Genomic DNA, 23,479 nt, shown 5'->3' with positions numbered 1-23,479 from the left:
AATGGAAATACATTCACAAGTAATAAAACAAGGAACTGTGGTCACACTCATTTGGGTTCCTGCGCACTTGGGCTTTGTGTGAAATGAGAGCGTGGACAAACTAGCCAAAAAAAAACTGTTAAAAAAGAGAACAGACACCATAATTAATCTTTCAAAATCGGAAGGAAAGGGTATTGCATGGATGGAAATCAATAAAGAGTGGCTGCAGCACTGGGATCGGGAGATATGAGGAAGACATCTACATGCAATTCAAAACACAGTGGGTAGGGAGAGAAACAGCAGAGGGAGTAGAAAAGAGGAGGTAGTAATGACCAGACTAAGAATAGGACACAGTAACCTGAATGGGACTCATTGTAGAGAAGCATCCAAAAGGACTTTGTGAATATTGTCAGGCACCCAGAAACTGTAGAACATGTACTTGTTAACTGCAGGAAATGTACATCTGAAAGAAAGGACATGATGGAGGGAATGGAAAGGTTAGGGCTGACAGCAGCAGGTTTTAAGGGCATTCTGGAGTGCGGTGGAAGTGGACAAGGCAGGAAGTATCTGGTTAGCATTCTTAAGAGAACTGGATTTATAGGAAAAATCTGACAAATCGGACACTGTAGGAGTTAACTAATTCCAGAAGGTGGCAGGAATGCAACACCAAGGATTCAAGCTGCCGTTAAACCCCAAAGAAGAAAAAGAAGGACATTCCCCCACTGAACTCTATGGTATGCTCCATGGTTTCACCGGAGTTTACTGTGTGTAGTTCACGTAATTAGCAAGACATGGCGACTTGTGCTTCTTTTCAGGTTCAGATGGGCTCCATCATGGAGGTTTTAACTAAAACAGCACTAGCAGAAATTACTAAACTAGTCGACGACGCGTCTGCGGCTTTACGATTGGAAATATGCAGAAGCCAAAGAGAGAACGAGGCGCTAAAATGTAAGTTACTGGTTATGGAGGGAGAGCTCAGGGCTGCGCGAGGATGCGAAGAGGGAACGCTGGACAGTTCTCTAAACATCGCTTTTGAAGTTAAGGTTTGCGACGAATTCAGAGAAGCACACAACTGTAAGTTCCACACCTTATTGCATGGAAATGCACAACATTTCGGCCGTACTTCTAATGTAGACGCGAGATGGCATCGTTTTCGACCTGCAGTTGATTGTGTATTTTGCCTCCAATAGCTACGGTTGCAGGGAAAGGAAATGTCGCCGTAGAGAGAGTCTTTGACGGGCGATTGAGCACAAGTCCGGCCGAAGATGAACAGTACGTACCCGTGGAGAAGAAGAAGATTGTTCCGGATGTTTTGGATATAAAGTACGAGGTAAATTCAATAGAGGTTAAGTGACCCTGCACGAGCTTCCATTTATGTTATGGAATTTCGGTCAGGTCAGGACATACGATAATTAATATCGGCGTGCTCATTACCTCGCTGAATTGTGTAACGTAGTTGGCCTTTCATTGTCTATATAAAGACTACACGACTAAGTCAGTCTCGTTGCACATTCTTTTAGATACCAACGTTTCTATTCGTATGTCCTTGAAAGCAGTTCCACCGTTTATATTCACCGGCATCCCAGTGCAATATAATGAACAGTTAAGTAAACGTAGTTCTTGTTGTCAGTAATCAGCTTTCCTTATATGTATAAATGGAATGACTTATCCCGTTGGTTTTTAAAATCGCGTTTTGTCCTGTTAATGTTTCACTGGTTTTGTAGTTTGGATACGTTGTTTTGATAATAATGCAAATTGCAGTGCGCGAAACCCGTGTTCGTATATTTTGTTTTTAGGGTTCCATGGTGTAATGGTTAGCACTCTGGACTCTGAATCCAGCGATCGGATTTCAAATCTCGGTGGAACCTGTAACTTTATGTCTGCGAATTTTTTTTTGTCTGCCTGTTTATTTCTGGCACAGTGAAGTGGTGGTTCTTAAGTGCACTATATGACAATTCTTGGTTTGGGGCTGTTTTTCTTGGTTTGGGCTAGTTTAGTAAAGGGTTATCTTATACAATCACATTCTGGACAGTTTGGGGAAGGCCCTTTAATGTTTCAGCATGGCATTACCCCCGGGAAAACAGAAAAGTCCATATAGAAATGGTTTTACATTATATGGTTTTGTTGAGAACAGTGTAGAATAACCTGACTGGTCAGCACAGAGCCCTGACCTCAACCCCAACCAACACCTTTAGGATCAGTTGGAAAGCCGACTGTGAGCAAGGCCTGTGTGTGGACATTGTAGTAAAGTGACACGATGAAAACATTTGTCCACAGTCAGTGGTTGCTGTTGGTGTTTGGGTGGGGGAGAGGCAGGTTCAAAAGAAGAAATGCTGGTCTTAAAGGCTTTGATTTGCTGGTGTTCTTCACACTTCCTGTTTGTCAGCCTGAAGACGGGGAGCAGGATTGGTCAGAATCTGTGCCGCTCAGCAAGGGTTGGCTGGAAGAGGACCCAAAGACGAGCCAATCACAGGCAGAACAGAAAATCTTCGAGGAGACTAGCTGTGGTAATATCCTGTGGGGATTAATAATGTTATATTTGTAATTAGGTTTCACCGGTTGTAGTCGCTAAGGCCATCATGCCTAATCCAGTCATATTATTGTGTCATATTACCAGTGAACTGCAGTTTAGATTTCAAGATGGCTGTATTTTTGCGCAGGCACATCAGGGGCAGCCGTAGCTGCTGCTAACGGTGGTGAAGGACCCCTCTGTGAGGAGAAGGAGCTGCACATGCAGCCCTGCCCTGCAGGAGACCCAGAGAAGGGGCTGCAAGCCGAACTGAGGCAGGAGCCGGAGGGGGAGCGGGAGCGGGAGCGTCCCGACCACGCTCTGCCCCTTTTGGGGTCCGGAGACTTGGGGCTGGAATTGCCCTCGGGAATGGTTTCGGAAGGATGCGGACGGCGTGGAGGAAGAGCCCCGTGCGAGGCGAGTTCCGATGCGTCAGCAGAAGCAGAGAGTCGCTGGGGAATCGAGGGACGGGAGGAGTTCATCGGCACGTGCTGCGGGAAGACGTTCCCGGACGCTCTCGAGCTGCAGACGCACCAGGACGGTAAAAGCTTCTCCCAGTTCATCAATCTGAAAACTCACCAGATTACTCACACCGGAGAGAAATGCTTCCGCTGCACGGTGTGCAATAAGAGCTTTGCCTCTCTCAGCGTTCTTAAGCGTCATCAGAGTGCCCACACAGGAGAGAAACCGCACAGCTGTGACGAGTGTGGGAAGACCTTTGTCCGTCTCAATGGCCTTAAGCGTCACCAGAGAGTACACACAGGAGAGAAACCGCACAGCTGTGATAAATGTGGGGAGAGCTTTGCCAAACTGGGCAACCTCAAGACTCATCAAAGGGTCCACACAGGAGAGAAACCGCACAGCTGTGATGAATGTGGGAAGAGCTTTTCCCAGCTGTGCACCCTCAAGTCTCATCAAAGGGTCCACACAGGAGAGAAACCGCACACTTGTGACGAGTGTGGGAAGAGCTTTTCCCAACTGACCAACCTCAGGACTCACCAAAGGGTCCACACCAGGGAGAAACCGTTTGTTTGCGCGCAGTGCGGTAAAAGCTTCTCCCATATAAGCAATCTTAAAACTCACCAGATTACTCACACCAGAGAGAAATGCTTCCGCTGCACGGTGTGCAATAAGAGCTTTGCCTATCTCAGCGTTCTTAAGTATCATCAGAGTGGCCACTCAGGAGAGAAACCGCACAGCTGTGATGAATGTGGGAAGAGCTTTGCCCAACTGGGCAACCTCAAGACTCATCAAAGGGTCCACACAGGAGAGAAACTGCACAGCTGTGATGAATGTGGGAAGAGCTTTTCCCAACTGGGCAACCTCAAGACTCATCAAAGGGTCCACACAGGAGAGAAACCGCACAGCTGTGACGAGTGTGGGAAGAGCTTTGTCCATCTCCATGGCCTTAAGTCTCACCAGAGAGTACACACAGGAGAGAAACCGCACAGCTGTGACGAGTGTGGGAAGAGCTTTGTCCATCTCCATGGCCTTAAGTCTCACCAGAGAGTACACACAGGAGAGAAACCGCACAGCTGTGACGAGTGTGGGAAGAGCTTTCTCCATCTCCATGGCCTTAAGTCTCACCAGAGAGTACACACAGGAGAGAAACCGCACAACTGTGATGAATGTGGGAAGAGCTTTGCCCAACTGTGCACCCTCAAGTCTCATCGAAGGGTCCACACAGGAGAGAAACCGCACACTTGTGACGAGTGTGGGAAGAGCTTTTCCCAACTGACCAACCTCAGGACTCACCAAAGGGTCCACACCAGGGAGAAACCGTTCGTTTGCGCGCAGTGCGGTAAAAGCTTCTCCCATATCAGCAATCTTAAAACTCACCAGATTACTCACACCAGAGAGAAATGCTTCCGCTGCACGGTGTGCAGTAAGAGCTTTGCCCGTCTCTATGATCTTAAGCATCATCAGTGTCCACACAGGAGAGAAACCGCACAGCTGTGACGAGTGTGGGAAGAGCTTTTCCCAACTGACCAACCTCAGGACTCACCAAAGGGTCCACACCAGGGAGAAACCGTACGGTTGCACGCTGTGCGGCAAGAGTTTCTCTGACAATCGTGCTGTTAAGAAACACATACTTACTCACTCCTAGTGAGGAGTAAAACTGTAATCTGATGTGTTTGTTGCTAGTTTGCTGCAATGGTTGATGCTAAGATGCGTAGATACAATAAAGCAAAAAAGACAGTTTGTGATAAAAAAATGATGTACTCCTTGTAGTAGTGGCGCGGTAGAAATAATATTACTGCATCGAGGTTAGAACGCAAAATCATCACAAATCATCCGGCACATTTTAATGTATTAAATTATTCCTCATGTTCTCAAAATAACTCGATATAGCCTATTATTGTAATGTTTGTGACGCGACCAGGCCCTGCCGTGAACATGCTCAGTAGAGGCTGTTTCCTGTTGCTTTCCAGGCTTCACTGCCTGGGCGCTCCTCTCCAGCTCCTGTGTACCGAAATTCCGCCACGGTGTTGTGGCCTACAACCCCTATGTGGGCACTAGAACCGATGGTGATAGACCCGGAGTTACTCCATGTTCAGGCAAAGAAGGAAAGTGTGGATTTAGTAAATTAGTTCTATAGTTACACAGAAAGTAGATACACAGTGTATGTGCCGGTGTTTACGGTCGAATCGAAAGATCCAAAAACAGACAACGCTGGTTCTGCAGTTGCAGTTCCTAGCCATAGAATGGAATCATGCAAACGGACATCAAACTTCCTAAGTGTATATACGGTTGAGTTGTATGCCATTTGGATGGCTTTAGAGTGGGTTGAACAAGTAAAACCTAACAGGGCACTGATTTGTAGTGATTCAGCATCTGCTTTGTACAGCCTAAAGCTAGGTACATCCCGTAATTGCCAACTTGACTTAATATTTGGAATAATGGGAATACATTCACGAGTAATAAAACAAGGAACTGTGGTCACACTCATTTGGGTTCCTGCGCACTTGGGCTTTGTGTGAAATGAGAGCGTGGACAAACTAGCCAAAAAAAAACTGTTAAAAAAGAGAACAGACACCATAATTAATCTTTCAAAATCGGAAGGAAAGGGTATTGCATGGATGGAAATCAATAAAGAGTGGCAGCAGCACTGGGATCGGGAGATATGAGGAAGACATCTACATGCAATTCAAAACACAGTGGGTAGGGAGAGAAACAGGAGAGGGAGTAGAAAAGAGGAGGTAGTAATGACCAGACTAAGAATAGGACACAGTAACCTGAATGGGACTCATTGTAGGGAAGCATCCAAATGGATTTTGTGAATATTGTCAGGCACCGGAAACTGTAGAACATGTACTTGTTAACTGCAGGAAATGTACATCTGAGAGAAAGGACATGATGGAGGGAATGGAAAGGTTAGGACTGACAGCAGCAGGTTTTAAGGGCATTCTGGAGTGTGGTGGAAGTGGACAAGGCAGGAAGTATCTGGTTAGCTTTCTTAAGAGAACTGGATTTATAGGAAAAATCTGACAAATCGGACACTGTAGGAGTTAACTAATCCCAGAAGGTGGCAGGAATGCAACACCAACGATTCAAGCTGCCGTTAAACCCCAAAGAAGAAAAAGAAGGACATTCCCCCACTGAACTCTATGGTATGCTCCATGGTTTCACCGGAGTTTACTGTGTGTAGTTCACGTAATTAGCAAGACATGGCGACTTGTGCTTCTTTTCAGGTTCAGATGGGCTCCATCATGGAGGTTTTAACTAAAACAGCACTCGCAGAGATTACTAAACTAGTCGACGACGCGTCTGCGGCTTTACGATTGGAAATATGCAGAAGCCAAAGAGAGAACGAGGCGCTAAAATGTAAGTTACTGGTTATGGAGGGAGAGCTCAGGGCTGCGCGAGGATGCGAAGAGGGAACGCTGGACAGTTCTCTAAACATCGCTTTTGAAGTTAAGGTTTGCGACGAATTCAGAGAAGCACAAAACTGTAAGTTCCACACCTTATTGCATGGAAATGCACAACATTTCGGCGTACTTCTAATGTAGACGCGAGATGGCATCGTTTTCGACCTGCAGTTGATTGTGTATTTTGCCTCCAATACGTACGGTTGCAGGGAAAGGAAATGTCGCCGTAGAGAGAGTCTTTGACGGGCGATTGAGCACAAGTCCGGCCGAAGATGAACAGTACGTACCCGTGGAGAAGATGAAGGCTGTTCCGGATGTCTTGGATATAAAGTACGAGGTAAATTCAATAGAGGTTAAGTGACCCTGCACGAGCTTCCATTTATGTTATGGAATTTCGGTCAGGTCAGGACATACGATAATTAATATCGGCGTGCTCATTACCTCGCTGAATTGTGTAACGTAGTTGGCCTTTCATTGTCTATATAAAGACTACACGACCTAAGTCAGTCTCGTTGCACATTCTTTTAGATACCAACGTTTCTATTCGTATGTCCTTGAAAGCAGTTCCACCGTTTATATTCACCGGCATCCCAGTGCAATATAATGAACAGTTAAGTAAACGTAGTTCTTGTTGTCAGTAATCAGCTTTCCTTATATGTATAAATGGAATGACTTATCCCGTTGGTTTTTAAAATCGCGTTTTGTCCTGTTAATGTTTCACTGGTTTTGTAGTTTGGATACGTTGTTTTGATAATAATGCAAATTGCAGTGCGCCAAACCCGTGTTCGTATACTTTGTTTTTAGGGTTCCATGGTGTAATGGTTAGCACTCTGGACTCTGAATCCAGCGATCGGATTTCAAATCTCGGTGGAACCTGTAACTTTATGTCTGCGAAATTTTTTAGTCTGCCTGTTTATTTCTGGCACAGTGAAGTGGTGGTTCTTAAGTGCACTATATGACAATTCTTGGTTTGGGGCTGTTTTTCTTGGTTTGGGCTAGTTTAGTAAAGGGTTATCTTATACAATCACATTCTGGACAGTTTGGGGAAGGCCCTTTCCTGTTTCAGCATGGCATTACCCCCAGGCACACAGCAAAGTCCATATAGAAATGGTTTTACATTATATGGTTTTGTTGAGAACAGTGTAGAATAACCTGACTGGTCAGCACAGAGCCCTGACCTCAACCCCAACCAGCACCTTTAGGATCAGTTGGAAAGCCGACTGTGAGCCAGGCCCAATCACCCATCACATGTTGTATTTAGCCTTGTTTCTCTGTGTGTGGGCACTGTAGTAAAGTGAGGTGATGAAAACATTTGTCCACAGTCAGTGGTTGCTGTTGGTGTTTGGGTGGGGGAGAGGCAGGTTCAAAAGAAGAAATGCTGGTCTTAAAGGCTTTGATTTGCTGGTGTTCTTCACACTTCCTGTTTTCAGCCTGAAGACGGGGAGCAGGATTGGTCAGAATCTGTGCCGCTCAGCAAGGATTGGCTGGAAGAGGACCCAAAGACGAGCCAATCACAGGCAGAACAGAAAATCTTCGAGGAGACTAGCTGTGGTAATATCCTGTGGGGATTAATAATGTTATATTTGTAATTAGGTTTCACCGGTTGTAGTCGCTAAGGCCATCATGCCTAATCCAGTCATATTATTGTGTCATATTACCAGTGAACTGCAGTTTAGATTTCAAGATGGCTGTATTTTTGCGCAGGCACATCAGGGGCAGCCGTAGCTGCTGCTAACGGTGGTGAAGGACCCCTCTGTGAGGAGGAGGAGCTGCACATGCAGCCCTGCCCTGCAGGAGACCCAGAGAAGGGGCTGCAAGCCGAACTGAGGCAGGAGCCGGAGGGGGAGGGGGAGCGGGAGCGGGAGCGTCCCGACCACGCTCTCCCCCTTTTGGGGTCCGGAGACTTGGGGCTGGAATTGCCCTCGGGAATGGTTTCGGAAGGATGCGGACGGCGTGGAGGAAGAGCCCCGTGCGAGGCGAGTTCCGATGCATCAGCAGAAGCAGAGAGTCGCTGGGGAATAGAGGGACGGGAGGAGTTCATCGGCACGTGCTGCGGGAAGACGTTCCCGGACGCTCTCGAGCTGCAGACGCACCAGGACGGTAAAAGCTTCTCCCAGTTCATCAATCTTAAAACTCACCAGATTACTCACACCGGAGAGAAATGTTTCCGCTGCACGGTGTGCAATAAGAGCTTTGCCTCTCTCAGCGTTCGTAAGCGTCATCAGAGTGTCCACACAGGAGAGAAACCACACAGCTGTGACGAGTGTGGGAAGAGCTTTGTCCGTCTCCATGGCCTTAAGCGTCATCAGAGTGGCCACTCAGGAGGGAAACCGCACAGCTGTGACGAGTGTGGGAAGAGCTTTGTCCGTCTCGATGTCCTTAATCGTCACCAGAGAGTACACACAGGAGAGAAACCGCACAGCTGTGATGAATGTGGGAAGAGCTTTGCCCAACTGTGCACCCTCAAGTCTCATCAAAGGGTGCACACAGGAGAGAAACCGCACAGCTGTGACGAGTGTGGTAAGAGCTTTGTCCGTCTCCATGGTCTTAAGTCTCACCAGAGCGAACACACAGGAGAGAAACCGCACAGCTGTGACGAGTGTGGTACGAGCTTTTTCCATCTCCATGGTCTTAAGTCTCACCAGAGAGTACACACAGGAGAGAAACCGCACAGCTGTGACGAGTGTGGGAAGAGCTTTGTCCGTCTCGATGTCCTTAATCGTCACCAGAGAGTACACACAGGAGAGAAACCGCACAGCTGTGACGAGTGTGGTAAGAGCTTTCGCCATCTCCATAATCTTAAGTCTCACCAAAGAATACACACAGGAGAGAAACCGCACAGCTGTGATGAATGTGGGAAGAGCTTTGCCCAACTGTGCACCCTCAAGTCTCATCAAAGGGTGCACACAGGAGAGAAACCGCACAGCTGTGACGAGTGTGGTAAGAGCTTTCTCCGTCTCCATGGTCTTAAGTCTCACCAGAGCGTACACACAGGAGAGAAACCGCACAGCTGTGACGAGTGTGGTACGAGCTTTTTCCATCTCCATGGTCTTAAGTCTCACCAGAGAGTACACACAGGAGAGAAACCGCACAGCTGTGACGAGTGTGGGAAGAGCTTTGTCCGTCTCGATGTCCTTAATCGTCACCAGAGAGTACACAGGAGAGAAACCGCACAGCTGTGATGAATGTGGGAAGAGCTTTGCCCAACTGTGCACCCTCAAGTCTCATCAAAGGGTCCACACAGGAGAGAAACCGCACAGCTGTGACGAGTGTGGGAAGAGCTTTTCCCAACTGACCAACCTCAGGACTCACCAAAGGGTCCACACCAGGGAGAAACCGTTCGTTTGCACGCAGTGCGGTAAAAGCTTCTCCCAGTTCATCAGTCTTAAAACTCACCAGATTACTCACACCGGAGAGAAATGCTTCCGCTGCACGGTGTGCAGTAAGAGCTTTGCCCATCTCTATGATCTTAAGCATCATCAGTGTCCACACAGGAGAGAAACCGCACAGCTGTGACGAGTGTGGGAAGAGCTTTTCCCAACTGACCAACCTCAGGACTCACCAAAGGGTCCACACCAGGGAGAAACCGTACGGTTGCACGCTGTGCGGCAAGAGTTTCTCTGACAATCGTGCTGTTAAGAAACACATACTTACTCACTCCTAGTGAGGAGTAAAACTGTAATCTGACGTGTTTGTTGCTAGTTTGCTGCAATGGTTGATGCTAAGATGCGTAGATACAATAAAGCAAAAAGGACAGTTTGTGATAAAAAAATGATGTACTCCTTGTAGTAGTGGTGCGGTAGAAATAATATTACTGCATCGAGGTTAGAACGCAAAATCATCACAAATCATCCGGCACATTTTAATGTATTAAATTATTCCTCATGTTCTCAAAATAACTCGATATAGCCTATTATTGTAATGTTTGTGACGCGACCAGGCCCTGCCGTGAACATGCTCAGTAGAGGCTGTTTCCTGTTGCTTTCCAGGCTTCACTGCCTGGGCGCTCCTCTCCAGCTCCTGTGTACCGACATTCCGCCACGGTGTTGTGGCCTACAACCCCTATGTGGGCACTAGAACCGATGGTGATAGACCCGGAGTTACTCCATGTTCAGGCAAAGAAGGAAAGTGTGGATTTAGTAAATTAGTTCTGTAGTTACACAGAAAGTAGATACACAGTGTATGTGCCGGTGTTTACGGTCGGATCGAAAGATCCAAAAACGGACAACGCTGGTTCTGCAGTTGCAGTTCCTAGCCATAGAATGGAATCATGCAAACGGACATCAAACTTCCTAAGTGTATATACGGTTGAGTTGTATGCCATTTGGATGGCTTTAGAGTGGGTTGAACAAGTAAAACCTAACAGAGCACTGATTTGTAGTGATTCAGCATCTGCTTTGTACAGCCTAAAGCTAGGTACATCCCGTAATTGCCAACTTGACTTAATATTTGGAATAATGGAAATACATTCACAAGTAATAAAACAAGGAACTGTGGTCACACTCATTTGGGTTCCTGCGCACTTGGGCTTTGTGTGAAATGAGAGCGTGGACAAACTAGCCAAAAAAAAAACTGTTAAAAAAGAGAACATAGACACCATAATTAATCTTTCAAAATCGGAAGGAAAGGGTATTGCATGGATGGAAATCAATAAAGAGTGGCTGCAGCACTGGGATTGGGAGATATGAGGAAGACATCTACATGCAATTCAAAACACAGTGGGTAGGGAGAGAAACAGGAGAGGGAGTAGAAAAGAGGAGGTAGTAATGACCAGACTAAGAATAGGACACAGTAACCTGAATAGGACTCATTGTAGGGAAGCATCCAAATGGACTTTGTGAATATTGTCAGGCACCGGAAACTGTAGAACATGTACTTGTTAACTGCAGGAAATGTACATCTGAAAGAAAGGACATGATGGAGGGAATGGAAAGGTTAGGGCTGACAGCAGCAGGTTTTAAGGGCATTCTGGAGTGTGGTGGAAGTGGACAAGGCAGGAAGTATCTGGTTAGCATTCTTAAGAGAAATGGATTTATAGGAAAAATCTGACAAATCGGACACTGTAGGAATTAACTAATCCCAGAAGGTGGCAGGAATGCAACACCAAGGATTCAAGCTGCCGTTAAACCCCAAAGAAGAAAAAGAAGGACATTCCCCCACTGAACTCTATGGTATGCTCCATGGTTTCACCGGAGTCTACTGTGTGTAGTTCACGTAATTAGCAAGACATGGCGACTTGTGCTTCTTTTCAGGTTCAGATGGGCTCCATCATGGAGGTTTTAACTAAAACAGCACTCGCAGAGATTACTAAACTAGTCGACGACGCGTCTGCGGCTTTACGATTGGAAATATGCAGAAGCCAAAGAGAGAGCGAGGCGCTAAAATGTAAGTTACTGGTTTTGGAGGGAGAGCTCAGGGCTGCGCGAGGATGCGAAGAGGGAACGCCGAACAGTTCTCTAAACATCGCTTTTGAAGTTAAGGTTTGCGACGAATTCAGAGAAGCACACAACTGTAAGTTCCACACCTTATTGCATGGAAATGTACAACATTTCGGCCGTACTTCTAATGTAGACGCGAGATGGCATCGTTTTCGACCTGCAGTTGATTGTGTATTTTGCCTCCAATATGTACGGTTGCAGGGGAAGGAAATGTCTCCGTAGAGAAAGTCTTTGACGGGCGATTGAGCACAAGTCCGGCGGAAGATGAACAGTACGTACCCGTGGAGAAGAAAAAGATTGTTCCGGATGGCTTGGACATAAAGTACGAGGTAAATTCAATAGAGGTTAAGTGACCCTGCACGAGCTTCCATTTAGGCTATGTCATGGACTTTCATTGTTGATATAAAGACTACACGACCTAAGTTAGTTTCGTTGCACATTCTTTTAGATACCAGCGTTTCTATTTGTATGTCCTTGAAAGCAGTTCCACCGTTTATATTCACCGGCATCCAAGTACAATATAATGAACAGTTAAGTAAACTTAGTTCTTGTTGTCAGTAATCAATTTTCCTTATGTATAAATGGAATGATTTATCCCGTTGGTTGTTAAAATCGCGTTTTGTCTCGTTAATGTTTCACTGATTTTGTAGTTATGATTCGTTGTTTTGATAATAATGCAAATAGCACTGCGCGAAACCCGTGTTTGTATACTTTGTTTTTAGGGTTTCATGGTGTAATGGTTAGCTTTCTGGACTCTGAATCTAGCGATTCGATTTCAAATCTCGGTGGAACCTGTAACTTTATGTCTGCGAAATTGTTTAGTCTGCCTCTTTATTTCTGGCACAGTGAAGTAATGCTTCTTAAGTGCACTATATGACAATTCTTGGTCTGGGGCTGTTTTTCTTGGTTTGGGCTAGGTTAGTAAAGGGTTATCTTATACAATCACATTCTGGACAGTTTGGGGAAGGCCCTTTAATGTTTCAGCATGGCATTACCCCCAGGCGCACAGCAAAGTCCATATAGAAATGGTTTTACATTATATGGTTTTGTCGAGAACAGTGTAGAATAACCTGACTGGTCAGCACAGAGCCCTGACCTCAACCCCAACCAGCACCTTTAGGATCAGTTGGAAAGCCAACTGTGAGCCAGGCCCAATCACCCATCACATGTTGTATTCAGCCTTGTGTCTGTGTGTGTGTGGGCACTGTAGTAAAGTGACACGATGAAAACATTTGTCCACAGTCAGTGGTTGCTGTTGGTGTTTGGGTGGGGGAGAGGCAGGTTCAAAAGAAGAAATGCTGGTCTTAAAGGCTTTGATTTGCTGGTGTTCTTCACACTTCCTGTTTGTCAGCCTGAAGACGGGGAGCAGGATTGGTCAGAATCTGTGCCGCTCAGCAAGGATTGGCTGGAAGAGGACCCAAAGACGAGCCAATCACAGGCAGAACAGAAAATCTTCGAGGAGACTAGCTGTGGTAATATCCTGTGGGGATTAATAATGTTATATTTGTAATTAGGTTTCACCGGTTGTAGTCGCTAAGGCCATCATGCCTAATCCAGTCATATTATTGTGTCATATTACCAGTGAACTGCAGTTTAGATTTCAAGATGGCTGTATTTTTGCGCAGGCACATCAGGGGCAGCCGTAGCTGCTGCTAACGGTGGTGAAGGACCCCTCTGTGAGGAGAAGGAGCTGCACATGCAGCCCTGCCCTGCAGGAGACCCAGAGAAGGGGCTGCAAGCCGAACTGAGGCAGGAGCCGGAGGGGGAGCGGGAGCGGGAGCGTCCCGACCACGCTCTCCCCCTTTTGGGGTCCGGAGACTTGGGGCTGGAATTGCCCTCGGGAATAGTTTCGGAAGGATGCGGACGGCGTGGAGGAAAAGCCCCGTGCGAGGCGAGTTCCGATGCATCAGCAGAAGCAGAGAGTCGCTGGGGAATAGAGGGACGGGAGGAGTTCATCGGCACGTGCTGCGGGAAGACGTTTCCGGACGCTCTCGAGCTGCAGACGCACCAGGACGGTAAAAGCTTCTCCCAGTTCATCAATCTTAAAACTCACCAGATTACTCACACCGGAGAGAAATGTTTCCGCTGCACGGTGTGCAGTAAGAGCTTTGCCTCTCTCAGCGTTCTTAAGCGTCATCAGAGTGTCCACACAGGAGAGAAACCACACAGCTGTGACGAGTGTGGGAAGAGCTTTGTCCGTCTCGATGGCCTTAAGCGTCATCAGAGTGGCCACACAGGAGAGAAACCGCACAGCTGTGACGAGTGTGGTACGAGCTTTTTCCATCTCCATGGTCTTAAGTCTCACCAGAGAGTACACACAGGAGAGAAACCGCACAGCTGTGACGAGTGTGGGAAGAGCTTTCGCCATCTCCATAATCTTAAGTCTCACCAAAGAATACACACAGGAGAGAAACCGCACAGCTGTGATGAATGTGGGAAGAGCTTTGCCCAACTGTGCACCCTCAAGTCTCATCAAAGGGTCCACACAGGAGAGAAACCGCACAGCTGTGACGAGTGTGGTAAGAGCTTTCTCCGTCTCCATGGTCTTAAGTCTCACCAGAGCGTACACACAGGAGAGAAACCGCACAGCTGTGACGAGTGTGGTACGAGCTTTTTCCATCTCCATGGTCTTAAGTCTCACCAGAGAGTACACACAGGAGAGAAACCGCACAGCTGTGACGAGTGTGGGAAGAGCTTTGTCCGTCTCGATGTCCTTAATCGTCACCAGAGAGTACACACAGGAGAGAAACCGCACAGCTGTGACGAGTGTGGTAAGAGCTTTCGCCATCTCCATGATCTTAAGTCTCACCAGAGAGTACACACAGGAGAGAAACCGCACAACTGTGACGAGTGTGGGAAGACCTTTGCCAAACTGAGCAGACTGAAGACTCACCAAAGGGTCCACTCAGGAGAGAAACCGTACAGCTGTAACGAGTGTGGGAAGAGCTTTGCCCAACAGTCCACCCTCAAGGCTCACCAGAGGTTGCACACAGGAGAGAAACCGCACAGCTGTGACGAGTGTGGGAAGAGCTTTGTCCGTCTCGATGTCCTTAATCGTCACCAGAGAGTACACACAGGAGAGAAACCGCACAGCTGTGATGAATGTGGGAAGAGCTTTGCCCAACTGTGCACCCTCAAGTCTCATCAAAGGGTCCACACAGGAGAGAAACCGCACAGCTGTGACGAGTGTGGGAAGAGCTTTTCCCAACTGACCAACCTCAGGACTCACCAAAAGGTCCACACCAGGGAGAAACCGTTCGTTTGCGCGCAGTGCGGTAAAAGCTTCTCCCATATCAGCAATCTTAAAACTCACCAGATTACTCACACCGGAGAGAAATGCTTCCGCTGCATGGTGTGCAGTAAGAGCTTTGCCCGTCTCTATGATCTTAAGCATCATCAGTGTCCACACAGGAGAGAAACCGCACAGCTGTGACGAGTGTGGGAAGAGCTTTTCCCAACTGACCAACCTCAGGACTCACCAAAGGGTCCACACCAAGGAGAAACCGTACGGTTGCACGCTGTGCGGCAAGAGTTTCTCTGACAATCGTGCTGTTAAGAAACACATACTTACTCACTCCTAGTGAGGAGTAAAACTGTAATCTGACGTGTTTGTTGCTAGTTTGCTGCAACGGTTGATGCTAAGATGCGTAGATACAATAAAGCAAAAAGGACAGTTTGTGATAAAAAAATGATGTACTCCTTGTAGTAGTGGTGCGGTAGAAATAATATTACTGCATCGAGGTTAGAACGCAAAATCATCACAAATCATCCGGCACATTTTAATGTATTAAATTATTCCTCATGTTCTCAAAATAACTCGATATAGCCTATTATTGTAATGTTTGTGACGCGACCAGGCCCTGCCGTGAACATGCTCAGTAGAGGCTGTTTCCTGTTGCTTTCCACGCTTCACTGCCTGGGCGCTCCTCTCCAGCTCCTGTGTACCGACATTCCGCCACGGTGTTGTGGCCTACAACCCCTATGTGGGCACTAGAACCGATGGTGATAGACCCGGAGTTACTCCATGTTCAGGCAAAGAAGGAAAGTGTGGATTTAGTAAATTAGTTCTATAGTTACACAGAAAGTAGATACACAGTGTATGTGCCGGTGTTTACGGTCGGATCGAAAGATCCAAAAACAGACGACGCTGGTTCTGCAGTTGCAGTTCCTAGCCATAGAATGGAATCATGCAAACGGACATCAAACTTCCTAAGTGTATATACGGTTGAGTTGTATGCCATTTGGATGGCTTTAGAGTGGGTTGAACAAGTAAAACCTAACAGAGCACTGATTTGTAGTGATTCAGCATCTGCTTTGTACAGCCTAAAGCTAGGTACATCCCGTAATTGCCAACTTGACTTAATATTTGGAATAATGGAAATACATTCACGAGTAATAAAACAAGGAACTGTGGTCACACTCATTTGGGTTCCTGCGCACTTGGGCATTGTGGGAAATGAGAGAGTGGACAAACTAGCCAAAAAAAACTGTTAAAAAAGAGAACATAGACACCATAATTAATCTTTCAAAATCGGAAGGAAAGGGTATTGCATGGAAGGAAATCAATAAAGAGTGGCAGCAGCACTGGGATCGGGAGATATGAGGAAGACATCTACATGCAATTCAAAACACAGTGGGTAGGGAGAGAAACAGGAGAGGGAGTAGAAAAGAGGAGGTAGTAATGACCAGACTAAGAATAGGACACAGTAACCTGAATGGGACTCATTGTAGGGAAGCATCCAAATGGATTTTGTGAATATTGTCAGGCACCGGAAACTGTAGAACATGTACTTGTTAACTGCAGGAAATGTACATCTGAAAGAAAGGACATGATGGAGGGAATGGAAAGGTTAGGGCTGACAGCAGCAGGTTTTAAGGGCATTCTGGAGTGCGGTGGAAGTGGACAAGGCAGGAAGTATCTGGTTAGCATTCTTAAGAGAAATGGATTTATAGGAAAAATCTGACAAATCGGACACTGTAGGAATTAACTAATCCCAGAAGGTGGCAGGAATGCAACACCAAGGATTCAAGCTGCCGTTAAACCCCAAAGAAGAAAAAGAAGGACATTCCCCCACTGAACTCTATGGTATGCTCCATGGTTTCACCGGAGTCTACTGTGTGTAGTTCACGTAATTAGCAAGACATGGCGACTTGTGCTTCTTTTCAGGTTCAGATGGGCTCCATCATGGAGGTTTTAACTAAAACAGCACTAGCAGAAATTACTAAACTAGTCGACGACGCGTCTGCGGCTTTACGTTTGGAAATATGCAGAAGCCAAAGAGAGAGCGAGGCGCTAAAATGTAAGTTACTGGTTTTGGAGGGAGAGCTCAGGGCTGCGCGAGGATGCGAAGAGGGAACGCCGAACAGTTCTCTAAACATCGCTTTTGAAGTTAAGGTTTGCGACGAATTCAGAGAAGCACACAACTGTAAGTTCCACACCTTATTGCATGGAAATGCACAACATTTCGGCCGTACTTCTAATGTAGACGCGAGATGGCATCGTTTTCGACCTGCAGTTGATTGTGTATTTTGCCTCCAATATGTACGGTTGCAGGGAAAGGAAATGTCGCCGCAGAGAGAGTCTTTGACGGGCGATTGAGCACAAGTCCGGCCGAAGATGAACAGTACGTACCCGTGGAGAAGATGAAGACTGTTCCGGATGTCTTGGATATAAAGTACGAGGTAAATTCAATAGAGGTTAAGTGACCCTGCACGAGCTTCCATTTATGTTATGGAATTTCGGTCAGGTCAGGACATACGATAATTAATATCGGCGTGCTCATTACCTCGCTGAATTGTGTAACGTAGTTGGCCTTTCATTGTCTATATAAAGACTACACGACCTAAGTCAGTCTCGTTGCACATTCTTTTAGATACCAACGTTTCTATTCGTATGTCCTTGAAAGCAGTTCCACCGTTTATATTCACCGGCATCCCAGTGCAATATAATGAACAGTTAAGTAAACGTAGTTCTTGTTGTCAGTAATCAGCTTTCCTTATATGTATAAATGGAATGACTTATCCCGTTGGTTGTTAAAATCGCGTTTTGTCCTGTTAATGTTTCACTGGTTTTGTAGTTTGGATACGTTGTTTTGATAATAATGCAAATTGCAGTGCGCCAAACCCGTGTTCGTATACTTTGTTTTTAGGGTTCCATGGTGTAATGGTTAGCACTCTGGACTCTGAATCCAGCGATCTGATTCCAAATCTCGGTGGAACCTGTAACTTTATGTCTGCAAATTTTTTTAGTCTGCCTGTTTATTTCTGGCACAGTGAAGTGGTGGTTCTTAAGTGCACTATATGACAATTCTTGGTTTGGGGCTGTTTTTCTTGGTTTGGGCTAGTTTAGTAAAGGGTTATCTTATACAGTCACATTCTGGACAGTTTGGGGAAGGCCCTTTAATGTTTCAGCATGGCATTACCCCCGGGAAAACAGAAAAGTCCATATAGAAATGGTTTTACATTATATGGTTTTGTTGAGAACAGTGTAGAATAACCTGACTGGTCAGCACAGAGCCCTGACCTCAACCCCAACCAACACCTTTAGGATCAGTTGGAAAGCCGACTGTGAGCCAGGCCTGTGTGTGGACATTGTAGTAAAGTGACACGATGAAAACATTTGTCCACAGTCAGTGGTTGCTGTTGGTGTTTGGGTGGGGGAGAGGCAGGTTCAAAAGAAGAAATGCTGGTCTTAAAGGCTTTGATTTGCTGGTGTTCTTCACACTTCCTGTTTGTCAGCCTGAAGACGGGGAGCAGGATTGGTCAGAATCTGTGCCGCTCAGCAAGGATTGGCTGGAAGAGGACCCAAAGACGAGCCAATCACAGGCAGAACAGAAAATCTTCGAGGAGACTAGCTGTGGTAATATCCTGTGGGGATTAATAATGTTATATTTGTAATTAGGTTTCACCGGTTGTAGTCGCTAAGGCCATCATGCCTAATCCAGTCATATTATTGTGTCATATTACCAGTGAACTGCAGTTTAGATTTCAAGATGGCTGTATTTTTGCGCAGGCACATCAGGGGCAGCCGTAGCTGCTGCTAACGGTGGTGAAGGACCCCTCTGTGAGGAGAAGGAGCTGCACATGCAGCCCTGCCCTGCAGGAGACCCAGAGAAGGGGCTGCAAGCCGAACTGAGGCAGGAGCCGGAGGGGGAGCGGGAGCGGGAGCGTCCCGACCACGCTCTCCCCCTTTTGGGGTCCGGAGACTTGGGGCTGGAATTGCCCTCGGGAATGGTTTCGGAAGGATGCGGACGGCGTGGAGGAAGAGCCCCGTGCGAGGCGAGTTCCGATGCGTCAGCAGAAGCAGAGAGTCGCTGGGGAATAGAGGGACGGGAGGAGTTCATCGGCACGTGCTGCGGGAAGACGTTCCCGGACGCTCTCGAGCTGCAGACGCACCAGGACGGTAAAAGCTTCTCCCAGTTCATCAATCTTAAAACTCACCAGATTACTCACACAGGAGAGAAATGCTTCCGCTGCACGGTGTGCAATAAGAGCTTTGCCTCTCTCAGCGTTCTTAAGCGTCATCAGAGTGTCCACACAGGAGAGAAACCACACAGCTGTGACGAGTGTGGGAAGACCTTTGTCCGTCTCAATGGCCTTAAGCGTCATCAGAGTGGCCACTCAGGAGGGAAACCGCACAGCTGTGACGAGTGTGGGAAGAGCTTTGTCCGTCTCGATGGCCTTAAGCGTCACCAGAGAGTACACACAGGAGAGAAACCGCACAGCTGTGACGAGTGTGGTAAGAGCTTTCGCCATCTCCATAATCTTAAGTCTCACCAAAGAATACACACAGGAGAGAAACCGCACAGCTGTGATGAATGTGGGAAGAGCTTTGCCCAACTGTGCACCCTCAAGTCTCATCAAAGGGTCCACACAGGAGAGAAACCGCACAGCTGTGACGAGTGTGGTAAGAGCTTTCTCCATCTCCATGGTCTTAAGTCTCACCAGAGCGTACACACAGGAGAGAAACCGCACAGCTGTGACGAGTGTGGTACGAGCTTTTTCCATCTCCATGGTCTTAAGTCTCACCAGAGAGTACACACAGGAGAGAAACCGCACAGCTGTGATGAATGTGGGAAGAGCTTTGCCCATCTGCGCACCCTCCAGTATCATCGAAGGGTCCACACAGGAGAGAAACCGCACACTTGTGACGAGTGTGGGAAGAGCTTTTCCCAACTGACCAACCTCAGGACTCACCAAAGGGTCCACACCAGGGAGAAACCGTTCATTTGTGCGCAGTGCGGTAAAAGCTTCTCCCAGATCAGCAATCTTAAAACTCACCAGATTACTCACACCAGAGAGAAATTCTTCCGCTGCACGGTGTGCAATAAGAGCTTTGCCTCTCTCAGCGTTCTTAAGCGTCATCAGAGTGTCCACACAGGAGAGAAACCACACAGCTGTGACGAGTGTGGGAAGAGCTTTGCCCATCTGTGCACCCTCCAGTGTCATCGAAGGGTCCACACAGGAGAGAAACCGCACACTTGTGACGAGTGTGGGAAGAGCTTTTCCAAACTGACCAACCTCAGGACTCACCAAAGGGTCCACACAGGAGAGAAACCACACAGCTGTGACGAGTGTGGGAAGACCTTTGCCCATCTGCACACCCTCAAGACTCACCAGAGTGTGCACACAGGAGAGAAACCACACAGCTGTGACGAGTGTGGGAAGAGCTTTGCCCAACTGTGCACCCTCAAGTCTCATCAAAGGGTCCACACAGGAGAGAAACCGCACAGCTGTGATGAGTGTGGGAAGAGCTTTTCCCAACTGACCAACCTCAGGACTCACCAAAGGGTCCACACCAGGGAGAAACCGTTTGTTTGCGCGCAGTGCGGTAAAAGCTTCTCCCAGTTCATCAGTCTTAAAACTCACCAGATTACTCACACCAGAGAGAAATGCTTCCGCTGCACGGTGTGCAGTAAGAGCTTTGCCCATCTCTATGATCTTAAGCATCATCAGTGTCCACACAGGAGAGAAACCACACAGCTGTGACGAGTGTGGGAAGAGCTTTGCCCATCTGCACACCCTCAAGACTCACCAGAGTGTGCACACAGGAGAGAAACCACACAGCTGTGACGAGTGTGGGAAGAGCTTTGCCCATCTGCGCACATTCCAGTATCATCAAAGGGTCCACACAGGAGAGAAACCGCACACTTGTGACGAGTGTGGGAAGAGCTTTTCCCAACTGACCAACCTCAGGACTCACCAAAGGGTCCACACCAGGGAGAAACCGTTTGTTTGCGCGCAGTGCGGTAAAAGCTTCTCCAAGTTCATCAGTCTTAAAACTCACCAGATTACTCACACCAGAGAGAAATGCTTCCGCTGCACGGTGTGCAGTAAGAGCTTTTCCCGTCTCTATGATCTTAAGCATCATCAGTGTCCACACAGGAGAGAAACCACACAGCTGTGACGAGTGTGGGAAGAGCTTTGCCCATCTGCGCACATTCCAGTATCATCAAAGGGTCCACACAGGAGAGAAACCGCACACTTGTGACGAGTGTGGGAAGAGCTTTTCCCAACTGACCAACCTCAGGACTCACCAAAGGGTCCACACCAGGGAGAAACCGTTTGTTTGCGCGCAGTGCGGTAAAAGCATCTCCAAGTTCATCAGTCTTAAAACTCACCAGATTACTCACACCAGAGAGAAATGCTTCCGCTGCACGGTGTGCAGTAAGAGCTTTTCCCGTCTCTATGATCTTAAGCATCATCAGTGTCCACACAGGAGAGAAACCGCACAGCTGTGACGAGTGTGGGAAGAGCTTTTCCCAACTGACCAACCTCAGGACTCTCCAAAGGGTCCACACCAGGGAGAAACCGTACGGTTGCACGCTGTGCGGCAAGAGTTTCTCTGACAATCGTGCTGTTAAGAAACACATACTTACTCACTCCTAGTGAGGAGTAAAACTGTAATCTGACGTGTTTGTTGCTAGTTTGCTGCAATGGTTGATGCTAAGATGCGTAGATACAATAAAGCAAAAAAGACAGTTTGTGATAAAAAAATGATGTACTCCTTGTAGTAGTGGCGCGGTAGTAATAATATTACTGCATCGAGGTTAGAACGCAAAATCATCACAAATCATCCGGCACATTTTAATGTATTAAATTATTCCTCATGTTCTCAAAATAACTCGATATAGCCTGTTATTGTAATGTTTGTGACGCGACCAGGCCCTGCCGTGAACATGCTCAGTAGAGGCTGTTTCCTGTTGCTTTCCACGCTTCACTGCCTGGGCGCTCCTCTCCAGCTCCTGTGTACCGACATTCCGCCACGGTGTTGTGGCCTACAACCCCTATGTGGGCACTAGAACCGATGGTGATAGACCCGGAGTTACTCCATGTTCAGGCAAAGAAGGAAAGTGTGGATTTAGTAAATTAGTTCTGTAGTTACACAGAAAGTAGATACACAGTGTATGTGCCGGTGTTTACGGTCGGATCGAAAGATCCAAAAACGGACAACGCTGGTTCTGCAGTTGCAGTTCCTAGCCATAGAATGGAATCATGCAAACGGACATCAAACTTCCTAAGTGTATATACGGTTGAGTTGTATGCCATTTGGATGGCTTTAGAGTGGGTTGAACAAGTAAAACCTAACAGCACTGATTTGTAGTGATTCAGCATCTGCTTTGTACAGCCTAAAGCTAGGTACATCCCGTAATTGCCAACTTGACTTAATATTTGGAATAATGGGAATACATTCACAAGTAATAAAACAAGGAACTGTGGTCACACTCATTTGGGTTCCTGCGCACTTGGGCTTTGTGGGAAATGAGAGAGTGGACAAACTAGCCAAAAAAAACTGTTAAAAAAGAGAACATAGACACCATAATTAATCTTTCAAAATCGGAAGGAAAGGGTATTGCATGGAAGGAAATCAATAAAGAGTGGCAGCAGCTCTGGGATCGGGAGATATGAGGAAGACATCTACATGCAATTCAAAACACAGTGGGTAGGGAGAGAAACAGCAGAGGGAGTAGAAAAGAGGAGGTAGTAATGACCAGACTAAGAATAGGACAAAGTAACTGTAGGAGAATTTTGAGACTCTCCATGAGTGTGATGACGTCACATGTTAAAGTTAAGGTATTCCCATCAATGTTGATCAGACTGTTTCCTCCAAACTCTCAATGCTTCATGATAAAAATTATATACACTCATATATCACATGTATAACTATATACTAATATAATCAATATGTAATCCAATAACTCTATATCAGTCGTTGCAGCAAAGCTTATGGAAACGCAAGAAACCACAGTATCCACTGTAGAAAAAAGGCAAACACAGAAGGTTTTAGAAAAATCATACTTACTCACTCAGCAGAAAACACTAATCGAATAATAATTCCGGCAGATAACACTAACCAAAAGCTAATCATATATTACTAAAAATATAATCCAGAAAAACTAACAAAACGTTATTACCTTATAGAAAATGCTAGAAAACTAATACTTTACAGTGACCCCTGTGTAACCTGAATAAAGTAAAAAAAAAAAAGTACAGAAAGCAAGGTCATTTTTGTCAAGTTGACCTATGAACAGGAAACCACAACTCCATACTGTGCCAAAAAAAACCTTTTTAGGAATATGTTAAAGCGGGGTTGTGGGCGCAATTTGTGTATAAAATGTGTGCAAAACTGACAATCGGGGTTCAATTCTGCTGAATTGATCCGGCTTTGTGCACCTGTGCAATAA

The 23,479-nt window shown here is 46.7% G+C and overlaps 1 protein-coding gene, 2 non-coding genes and 3 pseudogenes across 3 annotated transcripts in view; all 6 read left to right on the top strand.

Moving 5' to 3' along the window:
• The window catches only part of LOC118228480 (zinc finger protein 678-like), a 37,030-nt gene extending 21,735 nt beyond the window's left edge, over nt 1-15,295 (top strand). Inside the window, exon 5 of the mRNA XM_035420033.1 lies at nt 15,031-15,295. Coding sequence (XP_035275924.1) covers nt 15,031-15,228 — 198 coding nt within the window. The 3' untranslated portion in view covers nt 15,229-15,295. The remainder of the gene's footprint in view (nt 1-15,030) is intronic.
• Nucleotides 365-4,830, top strand: LOC118228481 (annotated as a pseudogene).
• Nucleotides 1,776-1,847, top strand: trnaq-cug. Its single transcript has one exon. It is a non-coding gene; the product is annotated as a tRNA-Gln (tRNA).
• LOC118228477 lies at nt 4,958-23,310 on the top strand (annotated as a pseudogene).
• Nucleotides 6,864-11,254, top strand: LOC118228485 (annotated as a pseudogene).
• Nucleotides 7,162-7,233, top strand: trnaq-cug. Its single transcript has one exon. It is a non-coding gene; the product is annotated as a tRNA-Gln (tRNA).
• Nucleotides 23,311-23,479: the final 169 nt, after the last annotated feature.

The sequence above is a fragment of the Anguilla anguilla genome, chromosome 5, assembly GCF_013347855.1.
Source record: "Anguilla anguilla isolate fAngAng1 chromosome 5, fAngAng1.pri, whole genome shotgun sequence".
In the NCBI taxonomy this organism is placed as follows: Eukaryota; Metazoa; Chordata; class Actinopteri; order Anguilliformes; family Anguillidae; genus Anguilla; species Anguilla anguilla.
The sequence above is the reverse complement of the archived record's forward strand: the minus strand, read 5'-3'. Positions and strand labels throughout refer to the sequence as shown.